Here is a 19,161-nt window from a genome sequence, read left to right as displayed (position 1 = left end):
TTTGGCTGCTCTGAATTTAATATTCATTTATCTAATGGAATTCGAGTATTATCATTAAAAAAAAAAATAGACATGACATGTTAAACCACTGTTTATTGCATTACAAAAAGATCTCTCTCAATTGTATGATCTGATATTTACAACAAAACATTTCAGCATCCTCTCTGTGGACACTGTCAGGAAAGTCTGTTTTCTCCATCTCTTAAAAAAAATAAAATAAAAAAATAAGACTTGTTTGCCTACTTGATGTTTGTGATGTACAAAATGTCTATTTACTCATAGTCCACTAATCAATAGGTATACGTTTCCAATGCAACATATAGGCACAATAAAAGTGAACAAAAGGTTAAAGTAGCACTTTCACTTAGAAACGTAGTCTAACAGCAGGACGTCGAAGTAGAAATAGCACCACACCACAAATAGCGTTCTAAGGTACAGCCGCTTTTTCTGCTGAATCACCACAAAGAAAGACATCATCAGTTGAGCCTCATTAGTTGAATACCTATCACCACAATCTGCTAAACAGGTCCTTGGCCCACAGCCCAGGAAGACCTCAAAATGGAGATTGGATGAATGGGCAAATCGTTTTAGTCAACAACATGCCATCAAAGTAGCACAGAAAAAAACTAATTTTAAGAATAACTGTATAAGTCAATTGCCTGTGTGTGTCGTTTTCTGAGTTTACTTGTTGACTACAATGAAGGTATCTTTAACTTATGATGCCTTCAAGAATAATTACAGATTTTTTTTACAGAAAATATGCTTTGTAATGAAAACATTGATTTTCACCCTGGGCCAAATAAATTGTTGTGAACCGGGAAATTATTTGATCTTGCTGAGCCACAATTTCCCTGGTCTCTCCCCGTCCCCCTGTGTGTTGAAACAATGAACACTTGAAGCAAAGAGGAAACATCAAAATCGATAAGGGGAATAGTGGCTCTCTGTTTGTGTCTTATTCCTGGCCCCCGGTGAGTTTGTGAAACAGTTCTTCATCTAAAGTCTCGTTCTGGTCTTTCGATCGCGTCGAGAGGAAGATGTATCCCCCGATGAACTCATGGACCACCTTGCAGTCACAGCTCACACAGGAGAAGGCTATCGACACGTTCTGGTCAAACTCAATGGCCACCTAGTAACAGAACAACACACACACACACACACACACACACACACACACACACACACACACACACACACACACACACACACACACACACACACACACACACACACACACACACACACACACACACACACACACACACACACACAACACATACATTGAGACCTTCACAATATCCGCTAGACAGTATTCCTGCCAGATTACTGAAAGACGTGTCTAACACTGTTGGCCCATACATTTTGACGTTAATAAACACCTGCCTTTCCTCAGGCTGTGTTCCATCTGTTTTTAAACATGCTATAGTCCAGCCAATTATAAAAAAACACAACCTCGACCCCTCTGTTCTCTCCAGCTTTAGGCCTATCTCTGAGCTTCCCTTCCTCTCTAAAGTGTTAGAAAAAGTAGTTTTAGAACAACTGCAGGTACACCTGGATTTTAATGACATAACAGAAAAGTATCAGTCTGGTTTTAAATCACGCCACAGCACAGAAACGGCACTTTTAAAAATCTTTAATGATCTTCTTTTAACTGTCGACTCGGGGAGCTCTGCTGCGCTCGTGCTTTTAGACTTGACTGCTGCCTTTGACACAGTCGACCACCAGATTCTTTTATCCCGCCTGGAACTCTGCGTTGGTATTACTGGGAATGCCCTAAAATGGTTCAAGTCATATCTGTCCAAGAGAACCTTCTCTGTTCATCTAGGCCAGTACTCCTCAGCTGCAGCCCCACTAGTCTGTGGGGTCCCCCAAGGCTCTATTTTATCTCCAATTCTTTTTGCGTTATATCTGCTGCCCCTAGGTTCCATTTTTAAAAAACACAACATCTCGTTCCACTGCTTCGCAGATGATCTACAAATATACCTGCCATTAAAATCAAACAAAGAATCAACAAATGCATTGTCAAACTGTCTGAAAGATGTGAAAACCTGGTTGGAACTTAACTTCCTATCACTAAACAATGAAAAAACCGAAATAATTGTTTTTGGCAAATCCGAACTGCTGGATGGCATCGACAATGTTCTTGGTCCCCTTGCCTCCTACAGCCGCCCTTCTGTCAGAAACCTCTGAGTTATTTTCGACAATGGTTTTAAATTTAACAAGCAAATAAGCTCAGTCGTGAAGACAAGCTTCTTCCAGCTGCGACTCCTAGCGAAAGTAAAGCCGTATCTCCCACCAAAGGACTTTGAAAGAGTCATTCACCTGTTCGTAATGTCCCGTCTAGACTACTGTAATTCTCTATACTTTGGTGTGGACAAATGTCTGCTCCGTCGCCTGCACCTGGTCCAAAATGCTGCTGCACGTCTCCTTACTGGAAAAAGGCGATATGACCACATTACCCCTGTCCTGGCCTCTCTCCACTGGCTTCCTGTGGTTTTTAGAATTCAATTCAAAATTCTGTTGTTTACTTTTAAATCGCTACATGGGCTGGCACCTAAATATATGTCAGAGCTGGTCTGCATCCATGCTCCATCTAGAGAAATTCGGTCAGCTCAGCAGATGCTGCTGGATGTACCCAGGTGCAGACAAAAAACAAAAGGCGACAGAGCCTTCGCTGTGGCCGCTCCTAATCTTTGGAACAGTCTCCCCCTGAGTCTGAGATCTGCCCAGTCCATAGAACAGTTCAAAACACAACTAAAGACTCACTTTTTTACATTGGCTTTTAATACAGATTAAGATTTTATTTTATCTTATTCATTGTTGTTGCTAATATGCAATATTAAGCCTTCTTGTTCTTTGTTTTGTTTTTTATATTGTATTCGTGTACAGCACTTTGGTCAACTACTGTTGTTTTAAAATGTGCTATATAAATAAACTTGACTTGACTTGACTTGACTTGACATACACAGACACACAGACACACTCTGTTCTTGAAGGCCAATTGTGGGCAATGATCCTATGGCAGGCCTACTGGTATACTGCAGATACTGGGATGTGAACCCATAACCTTTCTGACCTTCCCAGGGGTTGACAATATCCTGCCCCCCTTTACTGGCTCGTTAATGATCCGAATTCAATAATGCTGGCTCCTTAATGACTAAATAGATAAGAGGTTATTTAAACAATCCCAGACCAGAAAAGTGGTCGCCAGGGCAAAAAGCTTAGGATAGAAGTACAATTAAAAAAAGGAGATAATGCACAATAAATAAACCAAGAGTTAAGTACCAAGAAAATAGGCCTAGATAATCTATCTACGTACACACATAACATGGTATGAGCTGATACAGCATTAAACCCATCTTTGTTCCAGAGGGCGATCAAGACGTAGGACTGGTACCTGTCTGATCTCCCAGTTGACGTTCCACTGCTTCATGTTGGCAAACCGCCAGGTGGTGACGGGCAGGCTGGACGACATGTCGATGCGGATCATCCGGTTATAGGAGATGCCCAGGATCTCATCCTTCTTACTCCCGCGGAATCTAGAGCGCACACACACACACACACACACACACACACACACACACACACACACACACACACACACAGGTACACACGCAAACACCCGCGCACACACACACACACACACACACACACACACACACACACACACACACACACACACACACACACACACACACACACACACACACACACACACACACAAATAAATAATTGTGGTAGAATTCGTAATACGGTAGTTTTAGACAAAAGAATCAATACCCACTAAAAGGTTGCGCATCAAAGTACCAACAGTTTCCTCGCCAGTCAGAGGTTAAAGTAACCTTCAACAAAATCGATGCCCTGAAAAGTTCCAGCAAAAGCGCTAAGTAATACGCTTATGGCTTACAAGGAGGTATAATAGTAGAAGGTGCACCATACCTAACAATGTAATACTTGATCCCAAACTCTGGCAGCGACTGCCAGGCCTGGATGAAGCGCATCTTGGCCTCCATCAGGGACAGCCGGGCCACGTGCTGGTGAGCCTCCTGTATACGTCCCGTCAGCTGCAGGGGAACACACCCCAGAGAAAAGGTATTTATACACGGCAGTGGCTCAGTGCAGAGCAGGTGTGTGAGTGTCGAGGTGTCCCTTAGTAAGACACCTAACCCTAACCGCTCCCGAAGAGCTGGCTGTCTCCTTACATGGTTGACACCTCCGTCGAGGTGTGAATTTGTGCATTAGTGGGTGAAGGTTAGGCAATATTTTGAATAGCCACTGGTCAGAAAAGTGGTCTATGAATGCAGTCAATTAATCATTTACTATACAACAGTGAAGCCACGTACATGGCGCTAATGAGCAGGGAAGGGGTTGGAGCAGATAAAGGCCTCTTACTCAAGGACATTGGGGAATCGAATCCTCAACCTTTCGGTTGGGAGTCAAACTTCATTTAGGGAATGTGAAGCTGACGTCAGACCACGTAGAACACGCCATCTTTAGAGGTTGTGCTTCATACGTCGCACGGCATGACTGAACTTTACTTTCCCTAGGCTATACCAACCATACTATTTTATGCTACCTGTGATCAACAAATAAAAGTAAATAATAAAATCCCGTAACTTCCATTTTGGTCTTGTAGGTAAGCTTTAACTGCTAGAATTGAAGAGCTATTTGCATATAATTTTCTAATCGGTCAGCTGTGAGTGAAATGTACTGTGAGAATATCTGTTTCAAGTTGACTGCACCTGCCTCCTCGTGAGTCAATTTAGATTTTAGACAAATCCCGGCTTATTTTGGATCAGGGCATTTCTTCCCTGATTCTCAATGGCTGAGAAACTAACAGAGGGAGGAACAAAGGGAGGGGACCTTTTATTAGGTTGTTTACTTTCTAAATCTTGCTTCCCTCCCTTTCTACTCCTAAATCTTACCTACAGCATAATTTAATAACTGGAGGGGGGATTTAAAAACCATCTAACCTGCTTAGACTTGTGTTTCTTGGCGTAGCGCGGTGAGACGAAGCACTCTGCGACCATGTCCATGGCCTCCACATTGGACGCCGACTGGCCAGGAGAGGGCGCTAGGCTCTTCATCTGCAGGAAGGACTGGATCTTCTTGACCTCTGACCTGTAGGAGCTGTACGCCATGGTTTTCCCCTTGGAGGCCAAAACACACGCAGCTTTCCACTTGGAATACTGTACTTCCTGTGGGGAGGGGGGGACAGCAGAGTTAAATAATTAGGATTCAATTACAATCAAAAGAATTACAGCTTTACAATATATACCACAATTATCTTCAAAAGGCCTTAGTACCATTTATTTGTCAAGAGGAATCATTGGTTCAATGCTACTTCCATTAAAATGATTAAAATGCAGGTCATTAAAGGAACAGGAAGGTGGCTGGGGCATGTTGCTCATGGATACCGTGGATGTTGAGGATGGAAGCCAGATGCTTCCACCTAGTAGCAGAAAGCCCTGGCCACTACGCTATCCTGCAGTGTGTCCACATTCCAGAGATGCCTGAGCCTTCCTGCTCAATGATGACAATCATCTAAATTGGACAAAGTGCAGTGTGTGTGGGGACGGCTGGCTTAACCTGTGCATATTGATTGCTCACTGTTCAACAGGTATGCAGCCTCCCCCAGGCGCAGAGTCCAACCAGTCATGTCTCTGAGCAGGGGAGCCTGCCTCAACCAGCAATCATCCACACACACTCCACACATATATAAGCCCAATATCTTTGTTGTTCAGGGCTTGGAGATTGCGTTGTCATATCGCAATGGTCGCTGACATTTGGGGGCTGGGAGAATTTAAATGTTAGCTATTATGTTTGTCGTAATGTGTATACATTGTTTAATCGTTACGGGAAGATATTGTTGTGTTTGGAAATGCCACAGCGTTTCTCACGCGAGGAGAGGTTAAACAATGTTTTGATTCGCTTGGGTTACGGTATATTAAGGATTTGAAGGTACTTCAGAGCCCTCCCCATATGGCAGCATAGCGCCATCAAATACCCCACGATTCATTCTTTACGTTGTAAGTTACAGGGACTCTTACTTACTTCTCAGCAGTGTTATTTTATAGCGTGATAGATCATATCATTAAGGTCTATCATTGACTTGACCTACATTGTCACATCGGATGTAAACCTCGTTCATCCCATCAGCCACTGGGAGCAGGAGCTTGATGCCAAACTTCTTGTCTGTCACGTTGACATCAGGGACCACCTCACAACCTGTCACAACAAGAGAGACAGACAGACAGACAGACAGACAGACAGACAGACAGACAGACAGACAGACAGACAGACAGACAGACAGACAGGCAGGCAGGCAGGCAGGCAGGCAGGCAGGCAGACAGACAGACAGACAGACAGACAGACAGACAGACAGTACTGTATTTAGTATTCTGTGTGAACCAGGCTGAGGTTAGTTTTCTGAGAGTAATTCTTACTATGGCCACATATATACATAGATACTTCATTGGAATAAAACACTTGGTTTGCAATTCGAGCGAGCAATTTCATGAATTCAATTATCAGCCCCAACAGAAATATATATTAAAAAAAAGTATGAAACTGCCGTTTGAGTAACCACATTTGAAGAGTTTAAAAGGAAATTTGATAAATAACATCGGACATTAAATAAAAAGCAGCCGTTTTCATGGCTATGTGGCAATTCATGGCTATGTGGCAACTCCCATTCCACTTTTCCAACAGATTCTTTCTCAAATGTCGGTTTCGTTGGAATGAGGGAGAGACCCGTTAAGGCATCTCAAAGGGATGAGGGGAGGGGGTGACCCTGACCTCTGAGGTGGAGCTGCTCTATGGGTTCCCCCATCGAAGACTCCTTGTTCTTGTAGTAGGAGATGCTGGTGTCCTTGAACACAAACCAGTACTCCTTGTACGGTCGCAGTGACAGTTTCCTCGGCCTGAAACACACAATGAGCAACAACTCAAATATTAATAGAAATATTAGACCGGGGAGTAGAATGGGGAAAGAGTCAAGAGATGATTGCTTTGGACGGTCAGGAGTTCTGTTTTTTCAAAGAAGAGTTAACAGTTATCTTGATTTAGAGAGAAGGCACAGAAGAGAAACAACCTTGAGGATAAGAGGAGGTTGTGGAATGCTTCCCCCTGTATGTGAACACAAGCATTTATTCTGGTAGTGACATCACCCAAAAAGAGGAAAAGCTCCCGATATAAGCCAGTAAGTCCCACATAATAAAGCATGTAATGTTTGCCCCTGAGGGCAAGGTGAGAGGGTTTACCTGAACAGCCGCAGGGAATCAGCCAGCTCTGGAATGTCAGTAATGTCTTCCTGGAGGCAGAGAACAACAACTCAGTCGATAGCAGGCGTGGGTTCCCCCAAGACATCGCAGCACGTCGAAACACGCAGGCCGGCCTTCTTACCGCCTTTCCCGTCCGAAAACAGGTGTAATAGCCCGCTACAAACTCCCCACTGTGTGTGTGTGTGTGTGTGTGTGTGTGTGTGTGTGTGTGTGTGTGTGTGTGTGTGTGTGTGTGTGTGTGTGTGTGTGTGTGTGTGTGTGTGTGTGTGTGTGTGTGTGTGTAATTGTCGGCATCCATAAATTGTTCACAACAGGACCAGTGTGTTGTGGTATAGCAAAAAATTATATTTTGAGCATAATCATTTTCAAAAATAGACATACTGTCTTGTCAGTTGCATCGGATCATTACGATGTTTTTATGACTTGGCATATAGAATAAGAAGAGACAGAAGTTCATCGTCTCACCATTTTTTACAAGGTAATGACAATGTAAAAATATGATATATTATATGGATCCTCCTTGGTCCAAAGTACCCTCACAGCTGAGTCACCCGGTAATGGAAAAGATTGGGAACCCCTGCTCTAGTGGTTAGGGGACTGTTTCCACACCATTAGGTTCTGGGCTTGATTCCCAATGTCCACAGTATACTCTAAGGGCGTCCCTGAGCAAGAGCCCTCACTTTATGACTTTAACTTCCACTTTCAAGCTCCCAGCACAACCAAACACGGATTTCCCCTCATATTTGTAGTCTGACACAAAATATAACGAGTGTCATGTTGTTTACACCATGGCAGAGCACACAGAGTGCAAATATAACGGGCTGTATCGTTCACTTGCTTTGGAGCCGACTCAAGTATATTTTGGATTCAAAAGCATCAGTGTGGTATATGTTGACCTGGCCCGAGTCCGAGAGATTGGACTCTGGGGCTGGGTGAGGCTGAACACCTGTTGCACGTTGAGCAATCATTGTGCAACAGGTTAAAGGTGATACATTCCACCACCAGGTGTGAGGTTAGGGTAATCCGCCTCTTCTCAAAACAGCTTGGAACGGCCAATCACACTCACACCTGATGGTACAATACGTCACCTTTAGAGCAGCCATCCCCGCACACACTCAGGGAAATCTCCAGCATGGCAACACGGACCCCCAGCTCACATATGAGTCAATCAACGTCAACATAAACCATGTTTTCACACATCACCCTCCTGTGTCCAGTGAAAGTCACCTAGGTGGAGTGTGACGGCCCAATCCGGTGGAGTGAATCACGGGCCGTCAGCCACAAATTACCTCGCGTCCGTCGCAGACACGGCCGTCTGCTTTGGGCTCGGGGTCACGTCGGATAGGAGTGTGTGTTCTCACGGAGTCGTGAGCGCGGCACTCACCAGGAGGCGATCCGTGTTCCCGCCTTCCAGCGTCACCTCCAGGTTGGACAGGGCGGCCTCCACCTCGTCGATCTCCGGCTCGTTGGAGAAGTCCAGCGGTTCGCTTGACGTCGTCAGCTTGCAAATGTGGTACTGGGAGGACATTTTGTCACCGAGGAAAGAAGCAAGCCACCAACAACACTGAGGGTTTAGTAATGGTCGTTAATGATTTTCAAACGACCAATTAAAAAAAAAGGCAACTAATGATTTATATCATTGCGGTAAAGCGCTAGGGGCCTTTATGAGGTGTTTAATGATAGCACACGTATATCAGTCCCATCTAATGGGTGCAAGTAAAGAAAACGGCAAATTCAGCACATTGTGAAGTGCTTGTTTCACCTTAACTGATGGTTGAAAGGGCTAAGTGCTAAACATTGAGAAGGCTGCAGCTAATCATTTGTCATCATTATAACCAAAAGCTCTTCTCTCTTGTAGCAAACGTTTTTCGTAAGGAACTCCCATTACAACCCATCTCTTTCTCTCTCACCCTCTTTGTCTTTCTCGCTGTCCCTTGATCTGCAAGTTTCCCACTATCTGTGTGTGTGTGTGTGTGTGTGTGTGTGTGTGTGTGTGTGTGTGTGTGTGTGTGTGTGTGTGTGTGTGTGTGTGTGTGTGTGTGTGTGTGTGTGTTCGTGTGTTTGTGTGTGTCCCTCCTTCTTTCTCGTTCTCTCCCTTTCTGTCTGTAAATACTTAAATATTAATAACTTGGGATGTCAAAGATGTAGGCAATGCCAAACTATAATACACTACATACTAGAATAAGAACTCTCTCGCTCTCTCTCTCGCTCCACCCTGTCCCCAATGTCCTAGCATGTCTCTCTCTATGGATTTAGACATCAAACCGGTTTCACCAGGATGGATAATAATCAAGGCCTGAAGACACACTTTTATAGCTCATTCATTACGTCTCATTTTGGAACCGAAGAGAAGCGCTCATCCTACTAACACTTCAAATTTTCTATATTTAAAGTTTTCACTAGCAATTATATGGATAACAGACTAGAAAGAACAATTTGAACTTGTTTTGAGTTCAAATTGACTCGCAGCCCTGACTGACTATAAGTTGTATGTTTGACTTAAACTCTACATTCCTATTTATATCTCATATATAAACAATATACAGTGGACACGTATCCCTAGCTCTTTTCTGAAAGCGTTGCCTTTATGTTGGATGACGGCGTGTCCTATTGGACCAGCAAGGACATGTCTCGGGGGGCTTGGTGTTCATGGGTTTGAGTTTCACCTGGAGCGAAGCGAACATGAGCATTTCCTCGTCAGTGCAGTCGATCTCCTCCAGCAGAATGCACCAGCGGGCCTGCTCATATAGCTGGGTGATCCTCACCGCATCATACTGACACACACATGCACGTGTGGAACACACAAGCACAAACACACACGTTAGTGACACGCATGAACGAACATCAAAGTTAGTACAACACATCAAAAGGTAAAAGGCAGCAAACCGCCGGCCTGGCTATGAGCGCTAAAGCAAAATCACACACACACATACACACACACACACACACACACACACACACACACACACTCACACACACAAGCACACGCACACGCACACACACACACACACACACACACACACAGACACAGACACACACACACACACACACACACACACACACACACACACACACACACACACACACACACACACACACACACACACACACACACACACACACAGACTGTGTGAGAGGTCATTACCTTGGGATTGAGGTCGAAGAAGACGTGGTATTTGAAACGTAACAACAGCTTATCGTCTTCCTGGATGCCTTGCTCCATCAAGGAGCGGGAGGAGTCCAGCCACCTGTCAATCAAAAACATCATCACCTCAGATGCGCAGGGAATTAGGCACACGCTTAATTTACTCCCACTCATTACTACTGCAATAATCTGCATTTAGCAGACACTCTTTTACTTTTTACACCAAAACAACTTACAGGGAACTAAGATTCAGGTAGCATACAAGGTCATTAAGGAGGAGACAGAGGGGTTGGGACATCTTGCTCAAGAACGCCTACTTAGGTTATTAACATGGGAGACTGGACCCAGTGGCTCTCTGGGCTGACCAGGGGGTTCCTGATTAGTGGTAGTCTCTATGGGTGGTTTTGGTCACTGACCCTGCGTTGATGGTCGTTTTGTCCTCCAGTGACAGGGCCTGGTACATTTTGGCCAGATCTGCAGGCGGGAGATTAGGCTGGCTGGCGGTGAAGGGGTTGTCCCCAAACCAAAGGCTGGTGGCGGTTAGGGGCATGCCGTTCTCTGGGTCATAGGTCGCCACCATGGTCTTGCTGTGGGCGGGGCTTCCTGAAGCACAGCAAAACAGTGTGGGCGGTAGCAGGAAAATAATTGAGAACGGAATTCACGAAATGTAAAGGTGGATTAAAGGTGCTGATGTAGTAAGTACACAGAGATGCTCTGGCAGTGCACAGAAACATTGATAACGTCAGTGTGTTTTAGTATTCATATACTAAAGTTTAAAGTGGCCGTTTAACAGCACAAAACACAACTCACAGATATACCAATAGACTTAGAGTATGAACGCATCTTGAGTTTTTGCCCCTGATGGATGATGAATAGATAGTGGATGGATGGATCGCTGGACAGGGGTTGAATGTCAGACAGTGTTCCGGATCAGTTTGAGAGTCGTACCTGACGCTACTGTATTTAAATTGAGGTCATCCATGTCCAAGACCTCATCCAAGAAGGCATTCTTCTCCTTCTTCTTCTTCTTCTTGCAGTCCTCGGTGTGTTTGAGTAGCGACACTTCCTCAGGTCTTCTGATGTCTGCGAGGAGGCAAACATGAGAGATGAAGCCAAGGAAGGACGCCATAACAAAGTCTGCTTCAAATCCTCTTGATGGCGAACACAACAGAACGTCCAATCTGTCCTACGGTTTCTCTGTTGTTTGTGCGCTCCTTTCCAGTACACAAGGACTGATTGAAAACCAATAAGAATCAGAATACATAATGGTCATTCATCACTCCATCATGACGAAATTACGTCAAACACAAAGGGGCTCATGCAATAACTCATTCATTAACAATTCATTCCAACATCTGCATGTAGGAGTTATTGATCTTGCTTAAGGATGCCTGTAAGGCTTAGTCATGATCGCAGCGACCCGGGTTCGATTCCTGCCCTCGGTCCTAAGCTGCATAATATGCTCTCTCTCCCATACCTTCCTGTCTATCTACCTCTATCATTAAAAAGCATAAAAATACCCAAAATAAATCTTTAGAACAATGGATGCCTATTTATATCGACTGTTTACATTATACAACTATGAACCATGGCTACATGGAAAGAAAACCACAGAGTGACTCACTGAGTACGCGGCAGATCTCGGCCACCGCCTTGAACACCACATTGGAGTAGCTGACCGTCATCTTGACAGTCTTCATGTTGGGCAGCTGGAGGAGCAGAGGCTTGTGCTGCGGCGTGTAGCACAGGTCCGCGTCCGACTGGGAGGAAAGCAGCCCATGGCTTTAGCCTTGACTTTCTTAATAAATGTCTATACAGTAATATAAATGTCTGTCCAATATCAATCAATGCGTCAATTTTTTAATGGATGTCTGTATGAAACGTTGGCGTTCGCTAATGCTTATTATCAGGTTTATTATTTGCACGATTTTAAAGCATCGTGTTTGTTTGTGAGTTTCAGCCAAGACCGTGTTATTACAGTGTGCTTCTCTGATCTGCCAATAAGAAGCCACCATTCAGATTTGAATGGAAAGTGCACAGGAACCACCCAAAGAACCAAGTCCCGCAGTACCTGAATGCCGTACTTGTCCAGGGTCCAGTGGGTCTTCAGGACCCACATGTTCCTCTGACCCCACCATAGGGCGTGGTCCGACCAGTCCTGTTGCGTCTCTGGGAAATGGAGTTCAAAGGTGTCAACAATGACTAACCACCACTGGCGGACTACAGTGTTTGCAGTTAATGGGTATCCTTTAACAAACAAAAAAACCAACAAACAAACAAACTTGGTACGACTAAAGTCCTCCTAAGTGAACAGACTTCCAAAACAAGAAGAAACCTTTTCAAGTATTCCATATTTATAGTCACAGTATTACGAATTGAACTGTTAAGAAAAACCAATCCCAAACAAGACTCATTCATATTCACAATCATCATATAACAACAACAATTGTGCCCGTTGCCATGTGTCCAGACAGCCGACCGACATAACAGTAAAAAAAAAAAGGAACAAGGTGTGGCTGTATGACTGGGAATGAGTGTGAGCTTGCGTCATGTTATCATTCTCCCGAATTCCGTAGATGGCGCAAATATAACCCCGGCGATGACGGGTCACTGAGTCACCCCCTGGAAGCTCCCCACTCGAGTGACACAACCATTACCTCCCAGTGACTCAGAGGAAGAGCCTTTTTACAGCGAGCTCACCGTTATTTGGCTAAAGGCGGTCTCGGGACTGTTTGGTGGTTCGGTGTCTGGGAGCAGGGAAAGGGTGACCTTCGCACCCCGGGGAGTGATTGGCGGTGTATGAGTGTTACTGGAGAACAATAAATGCTCCAGCATTGTGTGAACGTTGGGATAAACAAAGGTGTGGTGTTGTGTGTGCGCTGGGGGTCAATGTGTCGGCAGGTGGATTGATACCGCGGCTCTGGATCGAGCATGTGTTTGTTTTTTTCTGTTATTTCTTTTTAGGGGACACTTTCATCCCAGGGGAAATTTCGGACACGTGTCATTAAGGGTTGTCTGATCCAGCTTGCCGAATGTAGGACACTTTCTCACACACACACACTCACACACACACTCACACTGACTCCGACCTCAAACATACGTGCACACACACACACAAACACACACACCCCAAACATAAAAACAATTGGCACTCGCAAAAAATACACACACAGACACTCACATATGCATGCACACCCGATAAACACACACACACACACACACACACACACACACACACACACACACACACACACACACACACACACACACACACACACACACACACACACACACACACACACACACACACACACACACACTCACTCAAAAGCAAACAACCCAAACATAGAAACACAAATTGCACACACAAAAACCCACACAAACGCAGACATAACACTCACTGATCTTCTCCACCAGTTTGAGCATGAGGCCGCCCACGTGGAGGTCGCCCTTGATGCGCAGCTTGAACCTCATGGACTCCTCGCCTTCCTTCTGGTCCACCTTCACCGCCAGCTCCCAGGACGTGTTGCCATACTCAGCTGCTGTGACCATGACTGCCGGCCTGCTCACAATGGGGAAGGGGCAGGGGGAACGGAACAGAGTGTGAGACAGGAACGTTTTGGGACCTTCAAGGCTCTCGAGTTAGAAGTCTCCATCCAAGAGCTGCCGGAAGTCGATGTCTACGCCGGTGGTAGCATTATTATTTATTTAGTCTAAATGTATGCATTATATAATATTATATTAAATTGATTTACCTAATTTAATTCCATTAGATTGATTTTATTCATAGGTGTACATGCATTGTAGGTGTTGTAGTTTGTATTGTTGTCATACATTTCTGTTCTCATTGTTGTGTTGTTCCTCGCCGGTGAATCACCTTCTGTAATTTCCGTTTCAGGATTAATAAAGCGTTATCGCGTAACGCTTTATTAATGTGTCTCTCCTGAAATGAGTTTTGGCAACAGTTCAGTGACATCTGGTGCTTTTGATAACTTTATGAGGAAGCTTGGAGTTCCTTTCATGTTTGCCACGACGGCGGGGGTCTCTTGGGGCTAGGCAGTTAACGTAGACGAGAGGCCAAATTTGAAGGCTCAAGACTTACGCATGAATCAGCCTTTGGTTTCACAAATCATGATCGCAAAAGCACCACCACCAAACGCCCATGGAGCAGCTTTCACAGAGACGGGAAAAGACACTAGGGCTCGCTCAAGGGGCTGAGGGAATGAAAGCTTAGACATTTTGTTGGCGGCATGTTCATGATCATTCTCTCTCTCTCTCTCTCTCTCTCTCTCTCTCTCTCTCTCTCTCTCTCTCTCTCTCTCTCTCTCTCTCTCCCCATGATGAATAAATGATCGGTAATCAGACAGAGACTGACAGATGCTTGTAATATGAAGGGCCGTAGGGGGGGACAGATGCACCAGGCGGACCCGGGGTTAAAACACAGCCGTACTGCCCTGGGGGCTTCTGCTCTGAACAGCATTCATCACAGTGAGAGACACCCCCCTCGACAGCTCTGAGTGTGAGCTTGTTTGTGTGTGTGTGTGTGTGTGTGTGTGTGTGTGTGTGTGTGTGAGGATAGAAGATAATAAAGAGGGAAGGAGAGAAGAGAGGAGAAGGGAAGAAAGAGAAGATGAGAGAAAATAAGAGATGGGGAAGAAAGAGAGAACAGAGGAGAGGAGAAACGAAGAGAGAGGCAGAAAGAGAGAAAAGAGGAGAAGAGAAAGATAGTGGAGCCGAGGAACAAGAGAGGAGGAGCGAAACGGAGAGATGGGAAGAAACAGAGAAGAGGAGAGAGAATACACACAGGGAGGAGAAGACAGAGCAGAGTCAGTGAAGGGTAGCGGGAAGGGGGAAGAACGGCAGCAGAACAACAGATAGCGCAGGCTTCGGTTGAGGAATGTCTGGCGAGTAGGAACACGTATCTGATCAGGAGAGACCATGCAAAGTACCCGCCAGCCCACACACACACACACACACACACACACACACACACACACACACACACACACACACACACACACACACACACACACACACACACACACACACACACACACACTCAAACGCACACAAACACACTTGTTTATGACACGAATATAACACAGACACACACACACACATGCACGCACACACACACACACACACACACACACAGACACACTACACACGTTTTCAGTGTGCTCTGAACACGCCTATTCCATAGCTGGAGGCTATCAATTCTGCAGGTATACCTGTCGCGTTCCTCTAGAGATGTCCAGCGGTTGTAACTATTGAACCGAGTAGCCACAGGGCAGGATTAATGACCACAAGCTGTCTGGCCCGAGTTCTGTTTTGACTCATCGCGTAGCAGAGTCATAAAGTAGACTGAGCTTAGTTGCAACACTGTTTACTGGGCGAGGCTCTGACGGCATGTGGTGAGAAATCTCTAACAAGAAGCCTAAAGTAGCTTATATTTGTATAGGGGGGAAAAACACTGCTTGAACTAAAATAATCTGCTTTAGGAGACAGCATTGCAGTCAAAAACAACAAATCACGGATAACTTGTAGAATCATCAATAACAGTTACACGTATTCACGTCCGTTAGGCCTACTGTTACACTTAAGATTCACTGATCTTCTGGTTGAAACATTAATGTGTTACTGAACGCTGTATTAATCTAACAAAGTTGGTTTCACATGAAGACACAAACTATACTGGATAGACTTGGCCTGTGTCATGATTGGATTGAATGTGACATTTCATTCAACAATGTAGCACTCTGTTGTTTTTTCTTCTTCAAACTGGCCAAGAGCCATATTCATTGTTATGATTTTTAAACTAAAAGAAACAAAACGTACCTCTTAATTGAGTCAAGGTGATTCGATCGTTGACCGTTTCGCGGGGGCGAAAAAAATATTCCTGTCCAGTGGAGCGGAGAAAAAAACGAGTGTACTTCTGCGGTGGGAGAGCCCGCCCCTTTCAGGCAGGTGAAGGAAGTGGGCTCTCAATCCCCACCTTCTTTTTATGACTGAACACCAGGATATGATGCATAGCTAGTCCAGGAATTTCAGAGAGAGGGAGAGAGAGCAATTATAGAGCGTATAGGTAAAAATTACGTTATACAGAGAGAGATGTATTAAATTAGAAGAGAGAAAGATAGATAGAAAGAGAGACCGGGAAATAGAGAGAGAGAGAGAGAGAGAGAGAGAGAGAGAGAGAGAGAGAGAGAGAGAGAGAGAGAGAGAGAGAGAGAGAGAGAGAGAGAGAGAGAGAGAGAGAGAGAGAGAGAGAGAGAGAGAGAGAGAGAGAGAGAGAGAGAGAGACTGGTTATCATTACTCTAGTCTAGGCTAATGCTAAACATGCGTTATTGAGAAACACAACATTTGATATATGTGCCAAATAGGCGTACAATTGATGTTATGGCTATTGTGGTATTGTAGACAAACTATAAAGTACTATAAAGAAATATGTTGATTGAGACCTAACCATAACTAAATAAGATTTCATTTTGAGATGGAATTTTTAAGAGTGAGAATTAATCGTATGATTTTCTGAAAGAACTTGGACTGGTGATGGAGTTTCCGGTTTTTACAGAAAGTCGTAATAAGTAAGGCTCAACCTATTCATTGACAACAAAAAATATAAAAACACTCACTCGTCGTCCACGTTATTCATCTTAATGCTTGGCCTTGGGGAAGAATCTGCGGCCTAATGTGCATTGGCGAATTTGTCTGGCGGCGATACTAATGAACACATAAATAAATACATTCATTTAGTTCGAATAATTACTTTATATTACTTTATAATTACTCTCTCTCTCTCTCTCTCTCTCTCTCTCTCTCTCTCTCTCTCTCTCTCTCTCTCTCTCTCTCTCTCTCTCTCTCTCTCTCTCTCTCTCTCTCTCTCTCTCTCTCTCTCTCTCTCTCTCTCTTCCCATGATGAATAAATGATCGGTAATCAGACAGAGACTGACAGATGCTTGTAATATGAAGGGCCGTAGGGGGGGACAGATGCACCAGGCGGACCCGGGGTTAAAACACATTGGCGAATTTGTCTGGCGGCGATACTAATGAACACATAAATAAATACATTCATTTAGTTCGAATAATTACTTTATATTAAAGTGATTACTTATTAAAGTGTGTGCTACCTAGCAGGTGTTTAATGTGGGTATGTTATGTGTTATCAAATGCAAACCATTTAAATAATTTTTAAGAGACGAATTTACAACAAATGTATTAGCCTATTTAGCCTATCTCGTAATAAGCCATAATTAGCAGTCATTTTGAAGAATATATTTCGTTAATTAAGTAAACAAGGTCCCACGCCCCCTCGTTCTGCCACACGGTGGCGCCACTAGTCTATAATAAAGCTTCACTTGAAGAGTGGAAAAAGAAGGACGCTGCTTGGACCGCCGCAATATTTCACAGCAAGTGGGATTTTCATTTTTGTTGATCATATAATGGATTCACCGTTCTTTAATACTATTCTCTTTGATTTGCTTTGTCATTTGACTGTTTTTAGACATTCACATTTGTATAGGCTATATAATGACACTCTGACTGAGAAGCAGTCTTAGTTGTTGTTTCTCTTTTTCAGTTAGGCTATAGGTCTATATCATGCTTTTTGTGTCCCCCTCCCCCTGCCTGGATTATAATTGCACATCTTTGTATTATCCACTGGCAGTCGGTTATGCCTTGATGTATTGCAAACCAAAATGAAAGGGCTTGTCAAAGTACGCTTAATAAAGTAATTATGAACCTATTGCTAACACTGGCCACTTTGACGCATTTCAGAACAAACCTCAAATACTTATTTGCATTTTGTGTATAACATTAGCATGCTTCACTTTATTATTTAGCAGTAAGCCATCGCAACAATCCATCCCCTGGCCCCTGAGATGGTTCAAATGTGAGTGTGCAAAGTTCCCTGCACTGCTTTGTGTCGCTTCCTAAATAGTGGCTTTGTTTTTTCATGCTACTCCATATCACCGCATACTTATTCTCGATAACTGTAGGCCCTACCCGCTATTTACCAAGATCGTGCCAGACGAAAAAGAAAAAAAATCCCCATCCAGACGGCCCATCCAAATGTGGAGGACCAATTGAAGAGCAGCCTCTCTTGGACGCGGTAGCGGGATAGAAGCCCTGAACACACATGGGCTCCGGCCCAAGACACTGCTTTAAGGACAGTCTGTTTTTACCACCTCGCCCTTCGCCGGCCACGCCAAAACCGTCGAAGAAAAGTAAACATGCGCATGAGACTTTGACAATCTTTATTTACAACTACGTGTAAATCGATGACAGATGAGGTCCCTTTTTTGTTTTTTTGGCGGGGGCCGCCTGCAGGAAACATAATTCCGTGACGAGAAAAGAGCAAACAAACAAATAAATAAATAGGGGCAGCTGTGTCACACAACCGTGTCTTCTGTGAACGGTACAACATGGAAAATAACATCTCTGTGGTCGGGGGGTCAGGACAGGAGTGGACACTCACCCTATTTCATCCCGACAGCTGTGGTCAGGCCAAACATTGCCCAGTATGGGCCCATAACCACGAAGCCTACCTCTGGTCTCTACGTCGGCCTGTAACTATTATACAGAACATCTCGGAGAGATACTCCACTTGACAATTTGGTCCTTAAAGTTGCAATCTCGAAATTAATGTTTCGTCCTCTGTTGCGGTGCTTATTGCGTATAAGAATACGCCGCAACACAGGCATGAGAGCTGACAACCAAGTCTTTCAGTGGTATAG

At 44.4% G+C, this 19,161-nt stretch overlaps 1 protein-coding gene across 2 annotated transcripts; it reads right to left on the bottom strand.

Moving 5' to 3' along the window:
• Window positions 1-76: 76 nt before the first annotated feature.
• fermt1 (FERM domain containing kindlin 1) lies at window positions 77-16,397 on the bottom strand. Of its 2 annotated transcripts, none has more exons than XM_030345384.1 (16): window positions 16,264-16,397; window positions 13,827-13,987; window positions 12,497-12,594; window positions 12,050-12,185; window positions 11,374-11,508; window positions 10,842-11,028; window positions 10,426-10,528; window positions 9,947-10,054; window positions 8,665-8,796; window positions 7,260-7,309; window positions 6,796-6,920; window positions 6,119-6,225; window positions 4,971-5,195; window positions 3,937-4,061; window positions 3,395-3,536; window positions 77-1,126 (listed from the first exon to the last, which is right to left on the bottom strand). In XM_030345384.1, the coding sequence occupies exons 2-16, from the start codon at window positions 13,975-13,977 to the stop codon at window positions 953-955; spliced, it is 1,998 nt and encodes a 665-aa protein (XP_030201244.1). In that variant the 5' UTR covers window positions 13,978-13,987; window positions 16,264-16,397; the 3' UTR covers window positions 77-952. The 2 variants fall into 2 exon arrangements, with proteins under 2 accessions (XP_030201244.1, XP_030201245.1); XM_030345385.1 differs by lacking the exon at window positions 16,264-16,397 and adding an exon at window positions 15,657-15,813.
• Window positions 16,398-19,161: the final 2,764 nt, after the last annotated feature.

This window comes from Gadus morhua, chromosome 21 (genome assembly GCF_902167405.1).
Source record: "Gadus morhua chromosome 21, gadMor3.0, whole genome shotgun sequence".
Lineage (NCBI taxonomy): Eukaryota > Metazoa > Chordata > Actinopteri > Gadiformes > Gadidae > Gadus > Gadus morhua.
This window is presented reverse-complemented; position numbering and strand designations above follow the sequence as displayed.

Excerpts from the sequence above, each read along its gene's own strand:
- fermt1 (XM_030345384.1), bottom strand. The coding sequence starts at position 13,977 with ATGGTCACAGCAGCTGAGTATGGCAACACGTCCTGGGAGCTGGCGGTG. Across the intron at positions 12,186-12,496 it reads TGGACAAGTACGGCATTCAG|TCGGACGCGGACCTGTGCTA; the intron begins GTACTGCGGGAC and ends CTTTCCTCCCAG. Across the intron at positions 6,226-6,795 it reads AGAGCAGCTCCACCTCAGAG|GTTGTGAGGTGGTCCCTGAT; the intron begins GTCAGGGTCACC and ends TTGTTGTGACAG.